General features: G+C 36.5%; 1 protein-coding gene across 2 annotated transcripts; it reads left to right on the top strand.

Moving 5' to 3' along the window:
- Nucleotides 1-2,697: 2,697 nt before the first annotated feature.
- LOC110458714 (tumor necrosis factor receptor superfamily member 5-like) lies at nucleotides 2,698-21,798 on the top strand. 2 transcript variants are annotated; one of them, XM_021510593.1, is made up of 8 exons: nucleotides 2,698-2,843; nucleotides 13,259-13,384; nucleotides 16,201-16,546; nucleotides 17,533-17,697; nucleotides 18,547-18,724; nucleotides 19,485-19,618; nucleotides 20,407-20,640; nucleotides 21,182-21,798. In XM_021510593.1, exons 1-7 carry the CDS (start codon nucleotides 2,766-2,768, stop codon nucleotides 20,631-20,633), a joined length of 1,254 nt encoding a protein of 417 aa, XP_021366268.1. In that variant the 5' UTR covers nucleotides 2,698-2,765; the 3' UTR covers nucleotides 20,634-20,640; nucleotides 21,182-21,798. The 2 variants fall into 2 exon arrangements, with proteins under 2 accessions (XP_021366268.1, XP_021366267.1); XM_021510592.1 differs by lacking the exon at nucleotides 2,698-2,843 and having other exon boundaries at nucleotides 20,407-20,634; nucleotides 21,176-21,798.
- Nucleotides 21,799-21,983: the final 185 nt, after the last annotated feature.

Genomic DNA, 21,983 nt, shown 5'->3' with positions numbered 1-21,983 from the left:
TCTTCTTCCGTTCATACACTGTAATTGCATGAACACTACGGCCGCTCATGTGGTGTGTAAGTAACATCTTCTTCCGTTCATACACTGTAATTGCATGAACACTACGGCCGCTCATGTGGTGTGTAAGTAACATCTTCTTCCGTTCATACACTGTAATTGCATGAACACTACGGCCGCTCATGTGGTGTGTAAGTAACATCTTCTTCCGTTCATACACTGTAATTGCATGAACACTACGGCCGCTCATGTGGTGTGTAAGTAACATCTTCTTCCGTTCATACACAACTGATTATTTACATAGCAAAAAAGTAAACAGGTAAAATATGCAGTGTCATAGCCAAGCCATATTTGTAAAGGGAGAACCAAGTGGTCCCCTGTGTTATCTCACATACATCGCCTCGGTAGCTATCCAGTTATGTACCGTTACACCTCTAACTTACATCGATCCTTTTTTTGGTTATGTTGTTTTGCCAGAACTTGTGTTTTCCCAAAGAGATCAGACCAAGAGCTGGTAGAGAACGGAGTCTGTCATATTTTGTGTATATTGGTGAGTATTATGTAGAGTAAGTACAGGATAACAACAGCTTGGAAAAAGGTAAACGTTTTCTTTCACTTATTTAATCCATACAACTTATTTTCGTTATCATATGGGTCCGCACAGTGATCAAATTAGTGGCGATATAAGAAATCAATCTGGATGTTTCCTACATTAAAAAGTATCAACTGAGGTGAATTTACTAACACCTATACTGTTTGAAAGCCTTCGCTTTGCTACGGCCGCTCATGTGGTGTGTTAGTAACATTACGGCCGCTCATGTGGTGTGTTAGTAACACTACGGCCGCTCATGTGGTGTGTTAGTAACACTACGGGCGCTCATGTGGTGTGTAAGTAACACTACGGCCGCTCATGTGGTGTGTTAGTAACCTTTTCTTCCATTCATACACTGTAATTGCACGAACACTACGGCCGCTCATGTGGTGTCTTAGTAACACTACGGCCGCTCATGTGGTGTGCAAGTAACATCTTCTTCCGTTCATACACTGAATTTGCATGAACACTACGGCCGCTCATGGGGTGTGTAGGTAACATCCTCTTCCGTTCATCCACTGTAATTGCATGAACACTACGGCCGCTCATGGGGTGTGTAGGTAACATCCTCTTCCGTTCATACACTGTAATTGCATGAACACTACGGCCGCTCATGTGGTGTGTAAGTAACATCTTCTTCCGTTCATACACTGAATTTGCATGAACACTACGGCCGCTCATGTGGTGTGTAGGTAACATCCTCTTCCGTTCATACACTGTAATTGCATGAACACTACGGCCGCTCATGTGGTGTGAAAGTAACATCTTCTTCCGTTCATACACTGTACTTGCATGAACACTACGGCCGCTCATGTGGTGTGTTAGTAACCTTTTCTTCCATTCATACACTGTAATTGCACGAACACTACGGCCGCTCATGTGGTGTGTTAGTAGCCTTATCTTCCGTTCATACACTGTAATTGCATGAACACTACGGCCGCTCATGTGGTGTGAAAGTAACATCTTCTTCCGTTCATACACTGTTCTTGCATGGACACTACGGCCGCTCATGTGGTGTGTAGGTAACATCCTCTTCCGTTCATACACTGTAATTGCATGAACACTACGGCCGCTCATGTGATGTGTAAGTAACATCTTCTTCCGTTCATACACTGAACTTGCATGATCACTACGGCCGCTCATGTGGTGTGTAAGTAACATCTTCTTCCGTTCATACACAACTGATTATTTACATAGCAAAAAAGTAAACAGGTAAAATATGCAGTGTCATAGCCAAGCCATATTTGTAAAGGGAGAACCAAGTGGTCCCCTGTGTTATCTCACATACATCGCCTCGGTAGCTATCCAGTTATGTACCGTTACACCTCTAACTTACATCGATCCTTTTTTTGGTTATGTTGTTTTGCCAGAACTTGTGTTTTCCCAAAGAGATCAGACCAAGAGCTGGTAGAGAACGGAGTCTGTCATATTTTGTGTATATTGGTGAGTATTATGTAGAGTAAGTACAGGATAACAACAGCTTGGAAAAAGTTAAACGTTTTCTTTCACTTAAAGTTTCATCGATACAACTTATTTTCGATAGCATATGGGTCCGCACAGTAATCAAATAAGTGGCGATATAAGGAATAAATCTGGATGTTTCCAACATTAACAAGTATCAACTGAGGTGAATTTACTAACACATATACTGTATTATTCATTAATTTTAATTTGAAAGCATTCGCTTTGCTACGGCCGCTCATGTGGTGTGTACGTAACATCTTTTTCCGTTCATACACTGTACTTGCATGAACACTACGGCCGCTCATGTGGTGTGTAACATTTCTTCAGTTCATACACTGTACTTGCAAGAACACTGGAAAAATTCAGATTCAGTATATGAAAACCATTTTAATGTAAACGCTTTAATCTTGTTGTCTATTTAAGTTTAACTTTTCCTGATATCGTTCAACGAGTAGTCATACACAATACACTAGTTTACATAAGACCTATTAATATTGTATCAGAGATTAAGGAGACCATGCTTACTGTCCACTTAACTGGGGGTTATCACAAGTGATAATACACAGAGTTAACATGTTCACAAGCAGAAGTGTCGCTTACAGAACTATGTGAACGATTCCTGTTAAGTGTTTAAAGCTTCTACCTCACCTGGTATAATTATACAATAGCGTACGTCACTTCCGTCGTGCCTGAACAGTCACGCGTTTTATGAATGAGATCCACCAGGATTAGTCGCTGTACTTCACAGACAGTTACAAACTCGGAGAAAGAAGTGTTTCAGTGGAAATATGTGAGTAATATGTGGAAATTGTTTATAAGAATACGATGTACAGCCTTGGTCATCGTCACATCACTTAGTTAAATATGGTCGGGTATGTGATAGATATGCTAAGGATAGGTATAGTATTATAAAACGTATACATGTACATGTCGATAGTATACCGAGTTGTTATAAGGAGCTGTTAGTGTTTTGTCTTGTGATTTTTACATGATATTTCAGGGAACAATCACGCTACCAGATTAGATTGATTTTAATTATGAAAGGATCTTTACTGATATGAGCATGAACAAATCGTCCGGAAAACTGTTAAACTCAATGTTTTTTTTGTAAACAGATATACGGAAAATCTTCTTGGCAGACTTTTATATACATTATCATACATTTCTGTAATCAATATTAATCTGTATTACTTTCGTTGGCATGAGATAGTATGTTATTCCAGTGTCAAATTGAATCCGTTTTGTTCTGGGTAACATTACACGAAGTGATTATTTTCACATATATGTCCAAGCACATTTGATTTTAAATAAAATAGTTTTGCAATAATATTATGAGATTTACAATTTTAAAACAATAACTGAAATGTAAAATAAATTGCTGAAAACAAATTGCTGTTTATCATGATGAAAATGATTACTCATCATCCAGGTAATCATGTTTGATTTAACTAAACTCTGTACACTAGAAACGTAGATGGCACTGATATGAAAAATCCTCCTGCTCAGGAATGTGGGAAAGGCTTTGAATGTATGACAAAGGATTGTCAAATTTAAAGATTGTTGATTATTTTATTCAACTGCATAAGTTATTTGTAAGTAATGGGTGTGTTCTATGTTAACACGTGCTGTGTCAAGTATCTCTATAGAGACGGTTGATCCACACTTCACTCTTTTTATATTTTCGCTAGTTTCATTCTTGTCACGATCTCAATAGGACACTTGATACCCCGGAGTGAATTACATGGTCCCGTTTGAATACTATTTATCAATGGTATATGATGAAAAGGCGGTGCGCCTGTTGTAGCATTCCAAAGCACATCTATCTCTAAACGAGTTTACTCGTAATTGCCAGTAACACGTAAAATATTTAACGAACAGGACAGCTGTCGGTCACCTATTATAACAAAGGCAGACCCTCACTAAAACATTATTTTCTACACTCAAAATAACTTTTGTAATTAATTTTGGATTAAAATCATATTGATATGTGCTTATAGACATTATGAGGAATTATAATAACAACAACCATTATGTGTGAGTTAAATCATTCGTTAATCACGTGCTTACTATAATGATAAAAAATAAAACGCAATTTATATGTGTACTCAAGATTGTCATTCGTGTGTAAATCATATAACGCCAAACACTATGTACACAGGTATATCAGACGACAATGTTATCGTATGATCGTATGATACAGGTATACATTTCCATGCAGACACCTGTACCTACAATCCAAATTATGTAATACAACCCGTTTGAAAGGAGTGTTGCTTTATTGTTTGTATGGAGTTTGATTTACAGGCGACATTAATGTCGAATGAAATCAGTTGTCTATTTTTTTGGGGTTTTATATTGATTAACATCCTGTCAACAGCTGAGGTCATTTAGCGACGTTCCTCGATGGAGATTGAAGATTAGAAAATAAATTGTATATAGAGAGAATGTGAGTGATCCAAAGTGTTGTTACCTTTGTTCCCATGATCAGACGATACCGATCAATGATACAGAAAATAACCTAATTCGATGGTGAGAGGAGGGGGAGGGGAGGGGGAGGCAAAGATACGATAACACACAATGGGATACAGAAGGCTGATTTTTTTCTCCTCGAAGCTACAGGGGTCTGGTACGTTAGTGTAGAATGACGCCAACGTACCAGGCGCCAAGGTTCGCAAAAATATAAACCCATAAGACTTGTTTCATAAAATCTCGTATGAAATGAAAACTCATTTAAGATCCTATATATTGCATACGTATATTATTTTATTGAATACAAATATTTTTGTACTGAACCTTTTTTTTATCGAACAAATATATATAGTTTATTGCACAAATATTTACAATTATTTAATACAAATACAAAATATTGCACATATATTTACAATTATTGAATACAAATATAAAATATTGCACATATATTTACAATTATTGAATACAAATATAAATTATTGCACATATATTTACAATTATTCAATACAAATATGAAATTTCGAACATAAATATAAAATCGTTGAATATTGCAACGTTTGACACGTCATACACTACGGCATATGAATACGAAATTCGTTTGAAAGTTCATCCCTCTTATCAGTCGTCACTAAGTTATACGAGCTTATGAGAAGTCAGGCACTGGTTTACTTAGGACCTGTTAATAGAGTTTCCGAGTAAGGAGAGTATGTTTACTTTTACTTATATCAGGCCACAAAAACGTGAGAATAACGTTTATGTACGGACATCACCCGATCACGTGATTTATTTTTTAACTTTAAACGGGGATATAAAAAGGTACTTGAATGAGGTGCATTTCACTTTCACTTTTATGAATGAGATAGAACCAGCGACGTAAATGCCAGATATTCTTATGATTCAGTTAGTTAATAAAATAGGTATAAAAGTTATACATATATTATTAGTTTACTAAGGAATTAAGGGTGTTTCATACCATAGAACCGTTGTTAAAATGTAAAATTCACATTAAAAAACTAAAGGGGACTGAAGTGATTGCCTGTATTGTCACCGAGATATTCGCCTTGTTACATCCTTGTTCGTATGTACATGTACAATGTAAATATACAGGTATGCTGTGTGTATCTGTAATTGTGTATCCTTGGTAATTTATTCCTATTGTAATGACCTTAGCTGTTAATAGGATGTTAAAAAATTAAACCAAACCAAAACAAAATTTAAAATAAGATTATTGATGAAGTGTGAACGTACGATGGTACATATTAGCGATCAACGAGTTTCACTATGTTTATCTTGTAATACAACCGTCACGTTTTAGTTCGTATGTAAGTATACAGGTATGTATTTCGTTACATGTTAAATAGGTAAATGTGGTATTGTCTAGAAGGCTAAAATTATCTACTAAGTTACTAACATAAGAAATCAAAGAAGGAAAATCCCCATTACCAATCGTGGAAATAAACGACACTAAATACACCCGGTCTAGTTAAACACCCTGTTCATTTACGTACCTCTCTTACGTAACGAGTATCTATGGATTACGTATGCACCCACGCCTCATATCGATTCTGTTTTTGGGTGCATCTTTTAAGTGCAAAACACCTGAATATTTATGCGTGTTATCAATGAGATTAGACCAGGGACAGGTAGTGAACGGAGTCTATTATACATTGAGGAGCAGTGTAAACTTGTGGACATCAGTAAGTAATTTGTAAAGTAAGTTTACGATGACAAAAACCTGAAATGTGGTAAATGTGAACCGGCAAAATTCCCGTAAGTGTGTTGTAGTGTAGTCTGACCTTAAGTATAAAAGGTATATTCTTTGTACTAAAAGCAAAACTTTTGCAGATTTTAACTAAACTTTGACAATTTGATTTGGTGTATATCCAGTTATATAAGTAATGTAATGGTAATCATCTTAAATCCATGGGTTTTATATATTTGAAGTTTACTTGCAAATACTCATTAAAATGTTTCCATTGTATCTGATAATGGTAGACGATTTATTTTAACTGAAATCTTCAGAGTCATCTCAATATTGGGTTAATTGCTTTTTCTTCATCTATAATATTGCAATCCCGGGTAATGGCGGTTTTGTTACATTCTGCTACTTATGTACAAATTATTGAGCGCTTGTGAATTCGTTTCGTGACCTTCGTTTTCCCGAATATCACCGTCATGTCACTTTACTACCAGGATGTGCTCTGCTTTATATAGGTAATTTCACAATGATCAAAGTCATGTAGTACTGTCAAAAAAAGGCTTACTATATGCTAAAATATAAAGCTATAGTAATTAATATACTATAGATTGCAGTAGATGGCTGTTAAAGTTATATAGATGTTTTCCGCACCCCCCTCTGTTTCAAAAGAAATTTGACAAAATAGGATTTTCAACGTTTTGGCCCCTAGTATCACCGATGTGATATATATATATATATATATAAGGACAGCTGTATGATATATTGGTTATGTATGTATGGCACATGAATATTTCTTTTTCAATGTTACCTTTTTCAATTTCATTAATTATCGTGGCGTTGTTGAAGTGTAAACGATAATGATAAATATGAGGAAGGTTAAAGTACATGTACTTTGTTATGTAAGAAAACACCCGTCTGTTAACGTTCTTATAATAATGTTAAAATAAGGTAAGCAGTAAAAATCTTTATTGATGTAATTCTTGGTAACTTTTTTTCGATTACATTTATAATTGCGACGTTGTTGAAATGAAAAGGTACATTGATTTGAAAACACATCCGCCTGGTTACGTACTTATCCGTATGTTAGATGTCACGTTTGGTATCACCGAAATATATCTATATGTACCAGACGTTAAGTGCATCAATATGGTTTCATATAACTTCGGATATACGTGATTATATGCAATAGTCGATATGACCTCCATTTGTGAATAGTCCACAAGCAATACAAATCAGATTCTGTTATAGATTACGTTTACTTTTTAGTCACAATGATTAAGACGTATCGTGACAAATTACGTTCGTTCTTACTTTTCACTCCGTGACCCTTTCCCCAAGTTAAGGTACATTTTTGACGTAACAATTTATCATGAAAAACACAAACGCTTACGTAACAAATCAATTTTATGTATGGGTACATACCTCACCCCAATCCTACCTTGCTCTTATCACACCTGTCCATGTCCCATATCAATTGGATATGCCTACAAATAGGTGGGCATACACACGGTTCCTTGTCAGTTCAAGGGATTTAAACAGTCCTGTTAAGGCAGAGCTAAACAACAGAAAAACATAAACATATTGTGTGGAACTAGGTGAGTATTGTGTAAAGTATGGTATCTCAACAGCTTACGAACTTTGGCTTGTACAATATCGTCGACAATCTGTCATAACCTAAAGGAATGGTAAAAAGGACGAATCAATATATGTTTCTAATGTCAACAACAGGAAATGATAAAACACTATATTCTATAACGTTATTTTAAATTTATCATTATGAGCTTTATGTTGTAACACCTAGTTTATTGTAGAATAAAAGAATTTAATATCAAATGTTAAACGTTAACTTACACCACAAGACCTAATTGCGAAACACAAAACAACATTAAACAGACAATCAGTAGTACATGTACAGTGTAATAACTACTGTCAAGTATCCCCATTAGGTTCACAATTTATTAAGGATATGCATTTTCAGCACTTGAGGTTAAAAAGTCTGAAAAAATATTAGCTTCACTAGAGAGACAGACAAAAGTATTGGAATGTAGTTTGACCTTTAGTATAAAAGGTAATTTTCTAAACGTAACAAAAATCGGACGTCTGCGGATTTGTATTAGTGATCATCATAGATTAACGTGTTTTGTATATCTAAAAAATCACTTTTCAAATAATTCATTTTAATATTGAAGTTGTTCTTCATAACAAGCTCAGAAGATTTATGATGACTCCTTTCACGAGAAGATATAAAGTCATCTCCATAATGTGATTTTCCTCATCTGTATTGATGCAATCACAGGGTGTGGTTATTTTGTTACGTTCTGTTACGTACAACTGTATATGTTAATACTAGAGCTCATGATGAACGATTTGTTGCAATTCTTGACAATACAATATCTATTATATTAAAGAGCAGTCATCATCCAAACATTACGATAAATATAAATACAATCCGTTCTAATGTAAACCCTCTTATCTTGTTGTCTACTTAAGTTAGATTTTATCTGATATGAGTGAACGAGTAGTCATACACAGCACACTAGTTTACATAAGACCTATTAATATGGTATGAGAGATTAAGGAGACAATATATACTGCCCACCAAAGGTCATTCACATGACAGATTTGACACATTTTCTCAAATTTTATCGACAAATGCATCTCCATGGACATCCAACCTTATGATATTTACAAGTTTAAATGGATGTTTTCCTGAATGGTGACTTTTAATCAGCTTGGAAAATGAACATATAAAAAGTGAGTTTTTTCATCAGTTATTGAATATTTTTTCTGAAATTTAATGTGCATGTACCTCAATTTTGTTTGAGAAATATTGGAGGAGGATTTTTTTTGTGACAGGGATTGTTTAATGCTAACTGAATTTGATATACAGTTTGGTGTGGCAGCACTATTTGAATGACCTTAACTGGGGGTTATCACAAGTGGTAATACATTGAGATAACATATTCACAAACACAAGTATCGCTTACAAACTTTGTAAACGATCACTGTTTAGTGTATAAAACCTATATCCCACCTGGTATAATATACAAATGTGTTAGTCACTATGAATGAGATGTAACCAACGATGGTCATATATTAGGCCACCAATACCCTTTACATTCAATTCAATACCTGGATTTGTCGATTGTATTTCACAGACAGTTATAAACTCGATAAAAAGAAGTGTTTCAGTGGAAATAGGTGAGCAATGTTTGTTAGAATACGATGTATAGCCTCTGCCATCAACTTTATTTCATCGTCACAGCGCGTGGTTAATTTAGTGGGGTATGTGTCAATATGTGCTAAGGATGGGTATGTGTCAATATGTGCTAAGGAGGGGTATGTGTCAAAATGTGCTAAGGATGGGTATGTGTCAATATGTGATAAGGATGGGTAAGTGTCGGTTATGTGCTAAGAATGGATATGTGTCGGTATGTGCTAAGGATGGGTATGTGTCGGTATGTGCTAAGGATGGGTATGTACAAATGTTGCAATATGTTGATAAAAATTTCATAACATGTTTGCATGTACATGTTGTTAGTATACCGAGGAGTTGTGTGTGTGTTTTGTTTTACAATACTGTATACCGGGAAACTTTCGCTTTTTACCGACAGAGTCCTTATTAGCCCAGTGTTAAATTCGCCCTACATCGCCAACATTGGAACACATTGGACCCCAATTGCATCACATACGGTATTTGTGTTAAGCCTCAGTGTAGACGAAATAGTGACAAAATATGTGCCATCGTATACCTAACTTCTTTTTAAACTTTAGCCGTCATGTTAAATTCGCCCTCAGATCGGAAGGCGAAAGGGGCGAAAGTTAAACTGCGCCGAAAGTTTCCCGGTATCCAGTATACTTCGGGGAAAATCTCTTGCTGAGATCGATTTTGATTATGAAAGGATTTTTACTAATATGATCATGTACATATCGTTCGAAAAACTGTTAAACTTAATGTTTTTGTATCAATAGATACAAGACAAAACCTTGATATTATGTTATTCCTTTGTCAAATTGAATCCGTATTAATCTGGGCAACATTACACAAAGTGATCATTTTTTATTGCAAAATATTATTATGATATTAACCATTATATATACAATAACTTAAATGTAAAACAAAATGCTGTTAGTCATGATGAAAATAATGAACTTATCATCAAGGAAGTCATGCTTGATTTAACTAAACCCTGTACACAAGAAATGTAAATGGCATTGATATATAAAAAAAAAACTTCTGGAATGTAGTAAAGGCTTTGAATTGATGGCCAAACATTGTCAAATTTAAAGATCGTTGATTTTGTTTTCAACTGCATTAGTTATTCGTAAGTAATGGGTTTGTTCTACGTTAACACGTGTTGTGCCAAGTTTCTCTATAGAGACGGTTGATCCACACTTCACTCTTTCGTTAGTTACATTCTTGTCCCGATCTCAATACGTCACTTGATACCCAGAAGTGAACTACTTTGAATAATATTTATCAATGGAGTATGATAAAAAGGCGGTGCGGTTGTTGTAGCATTCCACAGCACGTCTAGTTGACAGACAGACTGGGATAGTATATCTAAACGAGTTTACTGCTAATTTCCAGCGTAAAATATTTAACAAACAGGAAAACTGTCGTTCACATATAATAACAAAGGCATAGCCTGACTAAAACAATATTTTATTGACACAAATTAACTCTTTTTGTAGTTAATTCTGGTTTAAAATCATGTTTATTTGTGTTAATTTTTTATGAGAAATCATAATAATAACAACCGTTATGTATGAGGTAAAAGCAATCGTTAACCACGTACTAAATAAAATGGAAAAAAACCAAGACGCAATTTATAGGTGTACTCGATATTATCACTCGTGTGTAAATCCTATAACTCCAAACACTATGTAAACCCGTATATAAGATAACAATGTAATCGTACGATCGTATGATACAGGTATACATTTTCCATGCAGACACCTGAACCTTCAATCCGAACTATTTATTCCACGCCGTTTGAAAGGAGTGGTGTTTTTTTTGTATGGAGGTAAATTCCCGGCGATATCAAGGTCAAATGATAACGGTTCTCTAGGTAGAATTGAAAAGTAGGAATAGGGGCAGCTGATACATTTCGGTTTCTTCATTCTCTCTGAGTAGACAATACAGATCAACGATACAGAAAAACCCTGAGTGGATGGTAGGGGGAGGGGTGCAAAATAAATCGCCTCTTACTATAACACACCATGGGATACGGCAGGCTTATTTTTTTCTCGAACCTACTGGGGTCTAGTACGTTAGTGTAGAATGACTTGCATATATTGAAATGTCGTTATATTACAGCTAGCTATACGTGCAGGAATTTCCTTCCCTAGTATTATTATTATTATTAAATGCTGAATGGGGGGAGGGTGCAAAATAAATCGCCTCTTACTATAACACACCAAGGGATACGGCAGGCTTATTCTTTTCTCGAACCTACTGGGGTCTAGTACGTTAGTGTAGAATGACTTGCATATATTGAAATGTCGTTATATTACAGCTAGCTATACGTGCAGGAATTTCCTTCCCTAGTATTATTATTATTATTAAATGCTGAACGGCCCATTAGCACAGGATAGGTCATTAGGGCCATCAAATGGTAGAAAAAACAATGCAAAACAAAAACATCAAAAAAACTAAAAGGTTAAAAAAAAACCACATCAATTTAAATATCGAAAGTGGCTATGGTGACTCAATTTTTATTAGTTCAACAGCTTTCAGATAGCCTTAAATTGAAGAGACTTGCTTTCGAAAAGAGATTTAAGACATGTAATGTTATTATAGAAATTTTCTCGAGTTATGAATTTGTATTGATTTTCATTGCATCTTTTCTTCTTCTCTTTACGTTCTACTAATTTTTGAATATAAATATTGCTTGGACGAAATATTAGGTAATGTAAATGTTGTTCACATTTTGAAACAATTATGTACAACAACATCATTTGATAACACATGTTTTTATCATAATTGATACTGGAATGTTTTATAGCGAATAATTTCAGGCGAAATACCTCGCGTGGGGTTCGTCGTTTCGATTCGTTCACACATTATTTTACATCAAAAAATATATCATGGTATGTCAGTTATGAATAATTATGAAATGTACGTGTACCTCGTCCACCTTTCAAGGACCCTGCAGGTAGGGCGTAAGAATTGTACCTGCTGTCCCAAATTGCATGATCGTAAGAGGCGACTAAATTTGGGACCTTATCTCTTCTCTCCTTTCTAAATAACTTTCTTCTTCATAATGTCTCCCTTGACAATGCCTCACTTTTGGCCATTTGTTGAGCATTCGCCCCTGTGAGGAAGGCTTTGGGTTCTGTCCCCTGGCCGAGACATACCAAAGTCTTTAAAAATGGTAGTTTATACTCCTGCTTAACGCTCAGCAAATTATGAGTGGGACGACTGGTTTTCCCGTTGTCAGTATATTGTGACAGGGTGGGGCGTCCTGCTGGGTGTCTTCGGCAGTATGTTTCAGTGAGGTAGCACTATAAAGTCGGCATCAGTTCCGCGCTATCACAAGGAGACAAACACGAACATATCGCAGCCTCCCAAAATACACACACATACACTACACGCATGCATCTTGCACACAGGGGAGGCCGTCCTCAAATGACCTTAGCTGTTAATAGGACGTTAAACAAAATCAAACAAACAAACAAACAAACCACCTTTCAAAACAGAGAACCTAGAATGTTCTCAAGGTAGAGCAGACTATCGCAGATGTATTACTTTACGTATTAAATACACAAACCGTATTCATAACGACAGTTAGATACCGTGTTTGACTCTTTGTAACGTCATTGATTTTCCTAATTCTATAAAAAAAAACCACCCACCTCATTTCACCCCTGGTAACGAAGGTACATGAACAGCGCCGAACAGCAGATAAGATATTTCGGGGATTGGTCGTACCAGGTAGATATTTCAGGATAAATATAGATCCAGGTAACATCTACCTGAGTACGTGTATATACGCTCAGTTACAAAGTCATTCATTCGGTTATACATATAACAGATCAAACTTAAGCTGAAGAAGCCCTTCTCTTCCAATATTCCAGAGAAGATGGGGGAATTCAACACAGTCCAAAGGTTCCGCCTAATATTCATACTACTTGTAATACCCTGTTGGTCTTTAGCATTGGTGAGTATCATTTATCATTTCAATCATATTTTGATAGAGTGTAGTAGCCAGGACTAGTTTAAGATTACTGCACTAAGCACATAACGAGTCACCCTGCTAAGTGTAACCCCATATTTCAGGCTTTGATGTTGTACGTACACGTATCAGTGTGTTGGTGCCTGTATTGTACATGTAATATGTTTCAGCAATATATCATATCATTATTGTTTATATCCAAACTTAGATACATTTTCGTGATAGAAATATATTGCTGGTATTAGTTATTAGCTCACCTGGCCCGAAGGATCGGTGAGCTTATACCATGGCGCAGCGTCTGTCGCCCGTCTGTCGTCCGTCAACTTTTCCTAAAAATCGCTACTAGTCATGAACGACTGAGCAGATATTGACCAAAGTTAGTCAGAATCATGCTTGGGGGAAGTGGAACAGATTTTGTACGAATGGTGGGTCTTCTTCTGTAGGAATGAAAGGATTTGTTCCAAATTTGGTCTGAAGCATTCTTGGGTGACGGGAACCAATTTTGTATAATGGTGGGTCTGGTCCCCCAGGGACCTGAGGGGCGGGGCCCAATAGGGGAAGCATAGCAAATTCTTTAAAACCCTTCTTCTTCTGTAGGAATGAAAGGATTTATTCCAAATTTGGTCTGAAGCATTCTTGGGTGAAGGGAACCAATTTTGTATAATGGTGGGTCTGGTCCCCCAGGGACCTGAGGGGCGGGGCCCAATAGGGGAAGCATAGCAAATTCTTTAAAACCCTTCTTCTTCTGTAGGAATGAAAGGATTTATTCCAAATTTGGTCTGAAGCATTCTTGGGTGAAGGGAACCAATTTTGTATAATGGTGGGTCTGGTCCCCCAGGGACCTGAGGGGCGGGGCTCAATAGGGGAAGCATAGGAAATTCTTTAAAACCCTTCTTCTTCTGTAGGAATGAAAGGATTTGTTCCGAATTTGGTCTGAAGCATTCTTGGTTGAAGGGGAACCAATTTGTATAATGGTGGGTCTGGTCCCGCAGGGGTCTGAGGGGCGGGGCCCAATAGGGGAAACATAGCAAATTCTTCAAAATCCTTCTTATTCTGTAGGAACTTAAGGATTTGTTCCATATTTGGTCTGAAGCATTCTTGGGTGAAGGGTAACCAATTTTGTATCAAACGTTGGTCTGGTCCCCCAGGGGCCTGAGTGTTGGCGCCAAATGGGAGAAATATTGAAAATTCTGTAAAATCCTTCTTCTGCAGAAATATAAGGATTTGTTCCATATTTGGTCTGAAGCATCCTTGAGTGTAGGGGAACCAATTTTGTATAAACCGTGGGTCTGGCCCCCCAGGGGCCTTAGGGGCAGGGCTCAATAGGGGAAATACAGCAAATTCTTTAAAATCCTTCTTCATCTGTGGGAATGGAAGGATTTGTTCCATATTTGATCTGTAGCATTTTTGGGTGAAGGAAAACCAATTTTGTATAATGGTGGGTGTGCCCCCCNGAATGAAAGTATATCTTCCATATTTGGTCTGAAGCATTTTTGGGTGAAGGGGAACCAATTTTGTATAAACCGTGGGTCTGGCCCCCATAAATCCCTTTTCTTTTGCAGGAATGAAATGAAAGGTTTTGTTGATATTTAGTCCGAAGCATCCTTGGTGAAGGGGAACCAGTATTGTTTTAACAGTTGATGTGACCCCGGGAAGCAGAGGGGCGCCCTATTAAGAGACTTTAAAGTCCTTCCTCTTCTGTTAGGATGAAGGCATTTTGCCCAAAGTTGTTCAGGGTATTTTTAGGTGTAGGGAACTTGTTTAGTAGAAATGGTGGGGCTGACATTAGGGGGTTAAGGGGGNNAAATAAGTTTAATTCTTGGACATGGTTGAGATCCCCAACGTATTGCTGAGTATAAAGAGAAGAATGCACATTTGCCTCCAGGCTGGCCCCAGCCTTGGAGACATAGTCCCTTGGTCATAACTTTGAAACGGTTAAGATCACCACCCTAGAACTATATATACAAATGCTGGGCATAAATTGACGAATGTAGTCATGATGTTAGAATAGACCATGGGGTCTGACCAAAACCCTAAGGACAAAGTTTCTTAGCCACAGATTGGAAACAGTTGAGATCCCCACCCTATAACTATATATACAACTGCTGAGGATAAAGAGATTAATGCACATATTCTTCCAGGATGGCCTTGGGGTCTGCCCTACCCTTGGAGACTTAACCCCTGGGTCATAACTTCGAAATGGTTAAGATCCCCACCCCAAAACTATATATACAATTGTTGGGCATAAAGAGACGAATGCAGTCATGATATTATAATTGACACCAGGGTCTGCCCCAAAACTGTAAATACAAATGCTGGGCAAAAAGAGACGAATGCAGTTATGAATGTATTAGTATTGATCCTGGGGTCTGGCCACAACCCTAGGTACCTAGTTTCTGAGTCACAGCTTGGAAACAGTTGAGATCCCCACCCCATAACCATACATAAAAGTGCTGGGCATGGAAAATCTAATACAGATATGCTACAAGGATTGGCCTTGGGGTCTGGCATATTCCCTTGGATCTCATTTAGAGAATATTTTGCCATGACTGCTTAGATATCCAGGCGAGCGATACAGGCCCTCTGGGCCTCTTGTTTGATTTTTATTCAATGATTTTTCATCTTGTAAATGAGAAACTGCGATGTCCTATTTACAGGGCGTATACCTTTTATATTGAATAGTTTTAATATTTGAATTTAGCTAAATATTTACGATATGATTATAATGCAAATATTTTGTTTATTTTGTTTTCTCCAAATTTTTCTTTGGTAAACGAAACATTTAAATGTACTATTTACAGGGTCAGACAGAACATACTTATATAGCTACTACTGGTATAGCATGTGTCCTCTGCCCTCCTGGATACTTCCACATAAAGGATTGTGATACTCCAAATACAATTGCGGTGTGCAGGCCATGTCCAACAGGAACATTTTCAAGAACTTACAACAGAGCTATACATTGCGCCGCCTGCATGCCTCACTGCGAGTCGGATGTCCTTGTCACGGTTCAGAAGTGTAACGCCACTATGAACATGGTGTGTGATTGTCCCCCCGGATTGATTCTTGAAAACCCCATGGACAAACACCATGCTAAATGTACGCCTTTTCAAGGCTGTGACGCAGGATCCGGAGTGATTGAGCAAGGTAGGTTTTATTGTAAAAGACTATCGAGAAATCTTTTCACATAAAATAAAACAGAAATTGTTGTATGCACTGTATTACAACTATATTTACTTACCAAAGTCAGTCAGGAGTTACTTTCAACCTGTTCACATACTCATGACGTAATTATAATTTTGACGATAGCTGGCCTTTTCTCGCCTTTAAATGTTCTATTTATTGAAAATCTTTCTCAAATTTTAAGGCGAAATATGAAATTTAAATCTCAGATATTTGTCAAAATCAATAGAAAAGATAAGTGTGTATACTCTGTTAATGCGAATTAGTCAATTTGTCTAACTTGAGTACGAATTATCAATGCTAATTAGAATTCAAACAAGTCAGCAAAGGCCCCACCATATCACCATGTATCACCATGACATATTAAAACAAAAAGATGAGACCTTTTGATTTCGGAATGACAACCGTACCAACATCTACCTTCGTCTATTTTTAGTAACAGTGATCTTCACATTTAATTTTTTAAATCCTTCTTGCACATCTTCATAAACTATTGTCACAAAGTCAAATTTTAAAAAAGAGTAAACTTTTACATTCCGAGAGAAGGACTGTACCCCACACACCAAAGCTTCTATTTTAGTTACAGTGACCTTGACCTTAAAACAAAATGAAAACCCCTATTGCACATCCGGAAACGATAGTGTGGACGGACAGACAGATTGACAGATGGACATTGTGATTACTATAGGGCACCCGCATTTCCGATGTTGGGTCTTAACTAACACATTATCTTATTTAGACTAAACCAAGTTCACTTTTTTCCAAATTTGACAGGGACAGACTTCTACGCTGAAACAACTTGACGATGTCCTTCAGACATATTTCATCTTTACAATTACAAAATAAGTTATGAACTGATAATGGTGAATTATTTGTAAATATTACAATAGAAGAGTATTCAGTAATACATGGAATATTATATTTAATATCCCGACTCATTCTGTTGTCAGGTACTCAAGGTCATGAGCCCGTTTGCGCAAAGTGTAGACCAGGCATTACTTTTTCCCCGGAGGTATCATGGAATGAACCTTGCTATCCATGCACGCAATGCCCGAACAATGACGTTTTGCATGAATGCAACGCAACACACGACAGCATTTGTAATTTCCCGAGACTTAAGTATTCATATTTGCCAGTTAACTAGTTGTAAAATCAAAAATAAATTGTGTTTTTGTAAATCGTGTATATATATATATATTATATAAGGAGAAAAATTCTCATTACGGACGAAGAAATATTATAAAAAGAAAAATTCTCAACAACGAGTCTTTAGTACTTTCATCTCTTCTAGGAGATTCTTCAGACTGTTTATTTGAAGTATATATTTTGACGTCATAAAATATGACGTCATATAATAGTTCGCTATAGCGACGTCCGCTATATACGTACCCGCCATAGCGATATCACAGCAATAGAAATACATTAATTATAGTCTTAAGGCAAAGAGTACTATTTGTTTAGGATTTAGAATTACTAGTTATACTATTATTTACAACAACAAAAAATAATAATCTATACCGGTAAAATTACAGCCGATTATGTTCATTAATTTCAAATCTTAAATAGGAATCATCAAAGAATGTTTTATTTTGTCATATTTACAACATAAGGAATATCAAATTGGTGAATATTATAAAATATATTATTTAAATGCTTATATTCACTACATAAAATGGAAGTTACATCTTAGTCTATTATGATTCATTCTGTTGATATTCACTTCCACCAGGAATGATAGAAAGACAAATAATTTCCACCATGTGTTCACTTATTTATATATAAAATCATCAATAATTTAAATGAATTTTCATTCGATTATCCGGTTATTTTTAAATGAGGAAAAGTATGTAAACATTGTACAACATAGCAGTCTGATTTAGTTTTTAACCTTTTAAATTAAATTAAATTTAAACATTAAAATCCATATCGAAGCAATATGTATTATGAATTATTTCTCATTTCAGAATCCTGGCGTGTGTATGCCGTAATACCTTCTATAGTTATTAACTGTTTGTTCATGCTGCTGGCTTTAATTAAATTTGCAATAGTAATATACAGACGACGGTTTATAAAAAAGAGAGATGAACCAACAATTGATGTAGAGGAACGCAGACCCTTGAATGTATCTAGCAACAGAAGCAGGTAATATTAACATTGAAACGTCCTACAGTATTTAGCTTTGCTTGTTGTCCGATTGCAATTAAAACCTTGCTGTAAATATAACTACAGGAACCGTTGAATGTTGTCGATGTAAATATATTTGACGACGAAGTACAATGCCACAATTATATATACATATGACATAACATACTTTTTAAAAACATGAAATAAGTTACACCACAATATGTTCGTTGTAATTGCCGTCAAAATGAAGTTATATTCTTATATTAACATAAAAAGAAAGTTTAAAAGTGATACGGAGAATTAACAGTCGAAGCGGGTAACTCCTGGTGGTAGTAAAGATTTACAGTAATGTCCACATGCGTGTTTGTGTTGTGTCCTTTTATAAAGACTCTACTGGTGGATTTTTTTAGTTCCCTGTGTTTGCTCTAACATAAATGGCAACAGTGATTTCTTTTGGGTTGTGGCACGCATCAGCATATAACACTTTGCAGATTGTTTTAATGTGAAATTAACAAGTATTCCTGTGTATGTTTAAATTCATACATTAAGGGATTTTACGCACATGCCCCTATGTTTTACATTAGTTTCACATTAGTTTAGACAATTTAGATTTCAAACATTTTGGCACCAAGCATCACCGATGAGTCCATCAAACAGTTGTATGATACGTTGTACTTTATTGTTTAGCAAACTGGATCTTTAACCAAAAAGGTACAATAAACTATGTGCATGTGTGTTACGTTCATCTTACGATCAGTCTTTCCTTTTTCCTTCTCAGTGATTCCGGTTTGGACAGGAGTTCTGTACAAATAGAAATGGAGCCGTTAGGTACTAACTGGGGACCTATATTCCAGATGGTGTCCAGCCATATAACAGACAACTGGAAGGATGTGATACGGAGTCTGTTTCATGGTATGTTTATGTAAATATTGTGTTACATCATGCAATCTTCAGTTGTTTGCTCTTAATATATTTAATTCACCTGGTGTAAAGGACTGGTGGACTTAATCATATAAGCCGTAACGCGTTGTCTGTAGTTCGTCCGTCCGTCCGCCAACTTTTCCTTTTCAACACTTCTATTCCTGAACGGCTTAAGTGCACTTTGACTAAATATGGCATATAGTACCCTTTGGCATTGAGGATATAATTTTATAAAAATGGAAAGTATGCCCCTGGGTGGGGGTGGGGGGTGGGGGGCTAATTTTGCGGAAAGTTATATAAATCGGTCGAATTTTTCTTCTTTAAAAATAGAGGGATTCTAACCAAATTGTGCCCAGGGTATCATTTGGCAAAGATACTTTCAATCAACTCTATGTCGCAGAATATTTATTCTTGCGTAAATCTGAGCTAAAATAGTTGAACAATGATTTATGACTGGATAACACAAGAGAGACATACCTAGTGAAGCGACAAATATTGTGAGATCGATAATACAGAAAGAATATAACAAACTGTTAAGTTCGTTTACAATGAGAACATACTTTATATTGATGATTGTTTCTTTCTCGGTACATGGTTTCACAAAAGTAAGGAACGATTCTTTTGATCAGTTAAGAATATGTCATATACCAATGAATAATAATATTGTTTAAATTAACATTTTATAGAATTAAAATGCAACGAATAGATTTCATGTGCAAAACAAAAGATCACAATACATGGACCTTTAAAATTACGCTTTGATTCTCTATGCGTTGCAGCCATAGACGTTGACGAATGTGATACAATCATTCAGGAAAATCAAAATAACAACCTACCTGAAACGGAACAGATTTACCAGTGCCTTTCAAAATGGCAACAACAAAGAAGATCTCATTCGACAGACGTCCTTGTCCAAATCCTAACCGAGAACTCCTACCATAATCTCGTGCGAACATTGCAAACTGATTTTCAGTCGGAATTCACGACAAATCCGGACACAACCTGAAAAAAGCTGCCCTGCAGGTAGGGCGTAAGAATTGTACCTGCTGCCCCCAATTGCATGATCGTAAGAGGCGACTAAATTTGGGACCTTATCTCTTCTCTCCTTTCTAAATAACTTTCTTTTTCCTAATGTCTCCCTTGACAATGCCTCACTTTTGGCCATTTGTTGAGCGTTCGCCCCTGTGAGGAAGGCTTTGGGTTCTGTCCCCTGGCCGAGACATACCAAAGTCTTTAAAAATGGTAGTTTCTACTCCTGCTTAACGCTCAGCAAATTAGGAGTGGGACGACTGGTTCGCCCGTTGTCAGTATAATGTGACCGGGTGGGGCGTCCTGCTGGGTGTCTTCGGCAGTATGTTTCAGTGAGGTAGCACTATAAAGTCGGCATCAGTTCCGCGCTATTACAAGAAGACAAACACGAACATATCGCAGCCTCCCAAAATACACACACATACACTACACGCATACATCTTGCACACAGGGTAGGCCGTCCTTAAATGACCTTAGCTGTTAATAGGACGTTAAACAAAATCAAACAAACAAACAAACAAAAGCAATCCTTCGATTTGGTCAACGGAATTCTGAACAGCAGGATGATTTGTCCCCAATTTCACGTGATCTTTTGATGGTCGGGTTGAACTGTGGATAACGCAACCGCCTTTGAACGAGTCGACCGGGGTTTGATTTCCCGATCGGACGTGAAAAGATATGGGTCACCTGCTCGACCACGTGGTTACTGCCGGTTGCTCCAATTACATTTCACCTAAAGACACCATTTGCGCTTTCGACCGGATCAACAAGAGTGCTTGATGTATATAGGTTGATCTTACTTGGGTTTTTTGATTGTTGAAAGAATCATAAACATACGTTGTAATAATTAAAAAATAAATTAACAAGAGTGTGTCATTTGATGAGATTTAAAATTGTGATACGCTCGACAAACTGTATGTCGTAACGGATTTAACATTTGTTTTATTGTAATATGAGTAGTTACAGACAGTAAACAGCTTGTATTAAGTACCTTGCGATCATGATGAGGATCGGTAGTATGTAGCATTTGTTGTTACAGGCATCGTGTCATATATGTAAGAGTGAATCACTGCACAAAACAAATCTGGATTATTTTGCTTGTTCAATATTAAAATTGATATCGGTTTCATCGGAATATTTCATACATTTTGTCCAAGGGCAGATGTACAAGGTAAAATTATATGTACACATTCTATAAATAGCTGTAAGGAATTTCCACAAAAGCATTTAAAATCTAGGTGTAGTACATAAGCTATAACGCGCAGTACGGTATGTAACGTTGATCTCTGACAGCTTAACATATACCTACTGCCGTACCTTATACGAG

Source organism: Mizuhopecten yessoensis, unplaced genomic scaffold (genome assembly GCF_002113885.1).
Source record: "Mizuhopecten yessoensis strain PY_sf001 unplaced genomic scaffold, ASM211388v2 scaffold9719, whole genome shotgun sequence".
In the NCBI taxonomy this organism is placed as follows: Eukaryota; Metazoa; Mollusca; class Bivalvia; order Pectinida; family Pectinidae; genus Mizuhopecten; species Mizuhopecten yessoensis.
Note: the sequence above shows the minus strand (reverse complement) of the source record. Positions and strands in the feature narration are given on the sequence as shown.